The sequence below is a fragment of the Epinephelus fuscoguttatus genome, linkage group LG11, assembly GCF_011397635.1.
Source record: "Epinephelus fuscoguttatus linkage group LG11, E.fuscoguttatus.final_Chr_v1".
NCBI lineage: Eukaryota > Metazoa > Chordata > Actinopteri > Perciformes > Serranidae > Epinephelus > Epinephelus fuscoguttatus.
In genome coordinates, this window is record NC_064762.1 from 191,134 (window position 1) to 198,274 (window position 7,141).

At 40.2% G+C, this 7,141-nt stretch overlaps 1 protein-coding gene across 1 annotated transcript in view; it reads right to left on the reverse strand.

Moving 5' to 3' along the window:
* Positions 1 to 7,020, reverse strand: part of kidins220b (kinase D-interacting substrate 220b) — a 35,479-nt gene extending 28,459 nt beyond the window's left edge. Inside the window, exons 1-2 of the mRNA XM_049589890.1 lie at positions 6,837 to 7,020; positions 3,250 to 3,407 (exon numbers count right to left, since the gene is read on the reverse strand). Coding sequence (XP_049445847.1) covers positions 3,250 to 3,381 — 132 coding nt within the window. The 5' untranslated portion in view covers positions 3,382 to 3,407; positions 6,837 to 7,020. The remainder of the gene's footprint in view (positions 1 to 3,249; positions 3,408 to 6,836) is intronic.
* Between the last annotated feature and the right edge of the window lie 121 nt (positions 7,021 to 7,141).

Below are 7,141 nucleotides of genomic sequence, written 5' to 3' on the forward strand. Positions count from 1 at the left end.
GTGACTGAACTAGTTTTTACATCACTTTTTCAGATCTGTGTTGAAACTTGTCAGCTACGCAGATTACGGAAATCATCAGCAATAATACCTGTTCCTAAAAATAAAAACCCAAGGGATCTGAAAGATTTCAGACCTGTAGCACTTAACATCCCTTGTAATGAAGGGGTTGGAAAAGATCTTGATAGATGAGGTGTTCATGGCAAACTTGATCCACTACAGTTTGCATATCAAACTTACAAAGGCGTCGATGACGCAATAATATTTTAGATAAACCATACAAGCACCTTGAAAATCCAAACAGCCACATAAGACTTTGATTTGCCGATTTTTCCTCTGCTTTTAAAAAGATGCAGCCTCATATTTTAATTGACAGACTGGCTTCTCTTTTTAACTCACCAGATCAGATCTTACTCCTGATTTTAAACTTTTTAACCGACAGGGCTCAGTGGGTCTGTGTAAACTAGCAAACATCCCACACCATTGTTACCAACACTGGTTCTCCACAGGGCTGTGTTTTGTCCCCACTACTTTTTATCATGTATACTGAGAGCTGCAGCTCATCCCAGTCATCCCAGTCAGACAGTTTCCTTGTCAAATTCTCAGATGATACAGCACTGTTGACACTTTTGCAAGATTGACAGTCAGATCATGGCTGTGCCTTACCTACCTTCATACAGTGGTGTGAGGACAACTACCTCGACCTGAATGTTTCAGAGACTAAAGAAATGATCATTGACTTCAGGAGGAACAGGCCGGAGCAAAGGGGAGGCACTATACAGGGCCAGCAAGTCCAGAGGGGTATTCTAGAAAGCAGGTTATGTGAAAACTCAGAGTAAGTTAACCTATAGTTAACATATAGCCTAGCCTATATGTTTGAAATCTTCTGCCTCCTGTGTTTTTCCCCATCAGATTAAACCTGAACAAATATATTATGATATATTATTAATATAATGTAATGTATCTACAGCCTGATACACAGTCAGATTCCACCACTTTATCTTCATTAAGAAAATGTAAGTCTGATAAATGATGAATAAACTTTTTTATTAACTTTATGGTTAACTTATTGACACTTTCCTCGCTCTGACTCAGGCTCTTCTTTTAAAGATAAACGTGCACCGTCTGCTACACATGCATTAATATCTCTGCATCCACTGGATTAAAATGGAGGCGCTGTCTTTTATTGACCTGTTGCCATGGTGAATCGTGGAGTCGGAGCTCCATTGATGATGGCTTTTTATTGTCGGCTTAACTCAGAGTGAACATACTCAGAGTTGACTGAACTAACTCAGATCAGCTGTTCTGGAACCGGTAACTCAGAGTTTCCCATCTCAGGGTAAATCAGCTCAGAGTTCAGGGTTAGACTCAGAGTTTGTTGAACCTCCTACCTGGAATATCCCTCAGATAGTGGAGTCATACAAATATTTAGGTGCAGTCTTTGACTCCCAACTCAATTTATCCTGTAACACTCTTGCCAAGAGGGGGCAGCAGAGGATCCACTCATTGTGGAGGTGAAACTCTTCTAATGTTTCTCAGAATATTTTGTTCTTTTATCAATCTTTTATTGAAAGTCCTTTAACATTCTCTTTTATATGTTGGTTTAATGGCTTGCCTCTGAGAGATAAAAATAGTTTGCACAGAATCGTGAAGATCTGCTCCAAGATTATGGGAGTCCAGTTGAGTGACTTGGCCTTGTTGTGGAAGAGGCAGGTGGTCAGGAAAGCAAAAAGCATTATTGGACATCCTGACCACATCCTTTCTCAGAATGTTGTGTTAATGCCCTCAGGGTAACACTACTATACCCCTCTGAGGGAAACAAACAGATACTCACACTCCTTTCCTTCAGCTATTACATTGCTGAACAACTATGAATGTAGAGCCAATGCCACTGACAGCCTGAATATAATTTTCTTTTATAGTAATCATGTTGCTGGGAATGTGTTGTGTGTGTTTGTTGTGATACATGTTGTTGTCAACTGTAAACAGAATTGCCCCACTGCAGGATAAATAAAGTTTTCTGACTCTGAATTTTAATTAAATTTCAGCTGAAATGAGGCATGTTGCTGCGTGCAGTGAGAATGTGAACCTGCACATTCAGATTACTGTTAATTTATCATGTTGATCTGTTCTGTACGACATCTATTGCACGTCTGTCCGTCCTGGAAGAGGGATCCCTCCTCAGTTGCTCTTCCTGAGGTTTCTACCGTTTTTTCCCCGTTAAAGGGTTTTTTGGGGAGTTTTTCCTGATCAGCTGTGAGGGTCATAAGGACAGAGGGATGTCGTATGCTGTAAAGCCCTGTGAGGCAAATTGTGATTTGTGATATTGGGCTTTATAAATAAAATTGATTGAATGATTGACATTATCTGACAACAACTCACTTAGAGTTAACAAATATTATAACATTTCAAAAAAGATTCATTGCTGCTGAATTCATTTTCTAGATCGAGTGCTGCCAAACCGCGCTGGTTTTGTGAGGGGACATCTCTCCAATTTAAAACTCCAGTCTGACGGCTCTGCAGCACCCACTAGTGGCGGGCAGCTGCATGACAGTTAAGCAGCCTTGTACATGAATAAAACACAATTGGTAACTAAGTAAGTAATTAATATTTCTGATGCCGACTAGTGAGGGAGGACTATTGGAGAATTATTGGAGGACTATTAGAGGATTATTGGAGGTTTATTGGAGGATTATTGGAGGTTTATTGGAGGATGATTGGAGGTTTATTGGAGTTTTATTGAAGGATTATTGGAGGTTTACTGGAGGATTATTGGAGGTTTATTGGAGGATTTTTGAAGGTTTATTGGATGGTTTTTGCCAAGGATTAGGTTTATTGGAGGACTATTAGGATTATTGGAGGTTCATTAGAGGATTATTGGAGGTTTATTGGAGGATTATTGGAGGACTATTAGGATTATTCTAGGTTTATTGGAGGATTATTGGAGGTTTATTGGAAGATTATTGGAGGTTTATTGGAGGATTATTGGAGGTTTACTGGAGGATTATTGGAGGTTTATTGGAGGATTTTTGGAGGATTATTGGAGGATTATTGGAGGTTTATTGGAGGATTTTTGGAGATGGTCTGAATAAAAATAAACAAGCCATGTTTACTGTAAATAAATAATAAATAAAGCAGCAGCAGGAATTAGGATCCGGTCTTTTGATGAGAAACATGTTCAGTGTTTCAGTCCTCCAGAGGATTAAAACAGGAGTAGTACAAATACAACAGGAAGTGTCTTTGTGTACGTACATCACTGCGTCCGTCCACCTCCTTGAAGCGGTCCAGGTGAGCTTTGAGCGCAGCCAGGTTCTCCTCCTCCACGTAGCTGAAGAGGTTCTGGATGGCCAGTGTGGTCATCTTTATGGACGTGGTGGTGTCCATGTCTGCTGTGTGTCCGTCTGTCTGTCCTACAAACGGGAAACAGTGTTAGGAGACAAAAGCACAGAGGGGTCAGTGCAGGAAGTAAACATAGCAGCAAATAAATAAATAGAAAAATAAGAGGATGTTTTCTCTCGGAACTTTTACTGTGTCTCATCAAGTCATAAACATGTAGTTGTATGTTTTCAGGGGCTTAGCTTAAGCCTTAGCTTAACATTATTAATCTATTAATACTTTCAACATATTGTACCACAATAGCTGTTATTATTATTATTATTTAAATTAATGTTGTTGCAAGATACTGTCATTACCGTCTGTCTCTGTCTCTCTCTCTCTCTCTCTCATTGTGTCATACGGATTACTATTAATTTATCATGTTGATCTGTTCTGTACGACATCTATTGCACGTCTGTCCGTCCTGGAAGAGGGATCCCTCCTCAGTTGCTCTTCCTGAGGTTTCTACCGTTTTTTTTTCCCCGTTAAAGGGTTTTTTGGGGAGTTTTTCCTGATCAGCTGTGAGGGTCATAAGGACAGAGGGATGTCGTATGCTGTAAAGCCCTGTGAGGCAAATTGTGATTTGTGATATTGGGCTGTATAAATAAAACTGATTGATTGAAAATTGAATTCACACGACTGCAGGAGTAGAAAGTTTCTGACTATGTTTCCTCTGTAGAACTGAAGTAAAGTACATTTTGAGGTATTTGTACTTTGAGAATTTCTGTACTTTATACTACTCTTCTACGTCTAAGAGGGAGATATTGTCCTTGTTCCTGTGCTTCATTTCATTGATAACTTTGTTTAGATTCAGATTATTAACATGAAATATAATCAGTAATAAATGATGATATACTATAATATTACAGGTGAAGCTCTACAGCAGAACATAACGTGACATACTGTCAGTAAACAATAAGCTCCACCTTCACCGCCTGTAATATTTAACTCATGATCACATTAATGTATCAACACTTACAATCCAATAACATCATATATAAATAATAAGAGTATTTTTACCGTTAGTGATTTGAGTATATTTTAATGTTAATACTTTAGTAATTTTGCTTCAGTAAGATGTTGACTGCAGGACCTTAACTTCTGGCAGAGTATTCCTACTCTGTGGTGTTAGTATAAGTACTGAAGTAAAAGAACTGAGTACTCGATCCACCACTGATGTAAACATAGGACTAAGATCTGAATGGGGAAGGGGGCGGCGCCTCACATCCTGCGTGACACAGTGTTGTGTGTCTGATGTTCATTCTTGTCAGCTCTCATTGGGTCGCCTCATCACTTTCTGGACAAGTTAGTTAAACAGTAGCCTGTAAAGTAATTTATTGACCTAAGGTTTGCCTTAACGTTGAGATGAACCTGATAGCAGATGTCACATCAAACTGGAACTTCAAACAGAAATCATTTTTATCTTTTATGATCATTGACTTATGAAGATACACTCGGGTTTTTGCACCTTGTTTGATGATAAATTCTCAAACTGACCATCATGATGTTACACTGACAAATATGTACAGCTACGCAGTGATAAAATATATAAACGTTTAGATGGAATAAATCTGTCTCAGCTGTCTGACATTACACACTGGAGCCACATGATGCCGCCATCGTTTGCTTCTGTGTAAACATGTAAACACAGTGTAAAGTGGAGCGGCTCTATGGCGCCGTCTCTGTGTTTGCTTAGTGACTCCATGGTGTGCCTGCAGCGCCCCCCTCAGGACAGACTCCCCTGCTGTCAGTCACATCTCTGTGTTTGCTTAGTGACTCCATGGTGTGTCCTGCAGCGCCCCCCTCAGGACAGACTCCCCTGCTGTCAGTCACGACTCTGTGTCGGTGATATTTGGGATCCAGACAGTCTGAAGTCTGCTCTTCAGCACTCAGCAGCTTCCTTTAATGTCCCTGCTCTGAGCTGACCTCAGATCAGCATGTACACGTTCCTGTGGACTCTGCTGCACCGCTGATATCACTTCAATAAACCCAGAGAAGATTGTCTTCTCTCAGGATCACTTTACTGTCACCACGGAAACCACAGACATCAATAAAGTCTCATCTGCAGCTCTGCTGTCACCACGGCAACAGTCTCCTTCATCAGTCACATCATCCACCAAAGCTTCACAACAGGCCGAGAAGTCATCAGCCGATGATGGGACATTTGATTATTATGTATTAATCTGATGATTGAAATAATATCTGATAAGACGAAGCCAAACTGCTTCACTGACTGAACAAGGACAGCATCTATAAAATCTGACACAGTCTGGTTTGAGCGCTGCCAATAAACACTGAGATCGACAATATTCATTTATGATTTGTTTTTGAACCACAACAACCCCACACAGCACATTAAAACCTAAAATGACCTGAAGCAGGCTAAAAGAACTACTGAGTAGATTTTAGTGAAAATTTTGAATCATAGATTTGATTTAATCATCAATCAATCAATTTTATTTATAAAGCCCAATATCACAAATCACAATTTGCCTCACAGGGCTTTACAGCATACGACATCCCTCTGTCCTTATGACCCTCACAGCTGATCAGGAAAAACTCCCCAAAAAATGGACAATGCTTTCTACCACTGTTTTCCCCGTTAAAGGGTTTTTTGGGGAGTTTTTCCTGATCAGCTGTGAGGGTCATAAGGACAGAGGGATGTCGTATGCTGTAAAGCCCTGTGAGGCAAATTGTGATTTGTGATATTGGGCTTTATAAATAAAATTGATTGATTGATTGATTGATTGACTTCAAGAAAACATTTAGTTAATGAACAAACTGTGGGACACATGGTCATTAAAACTAAAAGATCAATATGGAGCAGCTAGGGAGAACAAACATTAACAGATAATCTGATTTCTAACATTTCATGTGACGACAGCATCTATATTCCTAAAATCTGAGCAGATTCAGACTGGGCTGATGTGTGACCTATTATATGTCAGATGTAACCTTCCCATCATTATAAATATATTTCATGAGTTCATATGCAGCACAGTATATTACAGAATAACAGTGAACGCATCCTGTCTAACTGGATAATAACATGAGATATTTTAATAAACAGGTAACAAAGGTCTCCGGTGTTCATGTCTGAAATCAGGTCACTGTAATAACGAGGCGTCGCCCTGTGTGATTTATTATTAACATTAAAAAACATTATGAACATACCATGAGAGTGCTCTAATGAGCACAGTGTTATAACTGGTCCTGTTGTTATAACACTGCAGTAACCCTGTCACCTTCACGCTGTCATTCACCGTGTGAACCCGTTCACACAGGAACAATACGGACTCATTAATCCGTCTGATGAACACAATAAATCTTTATTCATTTAAAATAAATCAAACATTTAACCGTCACTGTGATTTGTTATGATCGATCCAAGTGTCAATCAAATATTAATCGACGACAGCGGAGGATGCTGACGGTAACAACCACCGGAGAATAACCGGGTTTACCTTCAGAAGAGAATCAGATTCGGTTTAGGCGGTCCTGGTTCGGGTCCAGTCGGGTCTCGGTGCCGGTCTCTGGGCGTGTTAGTGTCGGTTTCCTGGGCCTGTGTTGAGATGACAGCCGGAGCTCACTCTCCATCCCCAGTAGCAGCAGCCATCTTGATAAGAACAACAAGCAACCAGAGCCCGCCGCTGCGTCAAGCCCGCCAAACTGACAGCCTTACTTCCGCTCACGACTGTCAAAATAAAAGCACAGGCAGCGGCCACTCCCGACTGAACTCAACAATCCGACCAGTTTGACAGGGTTTTAA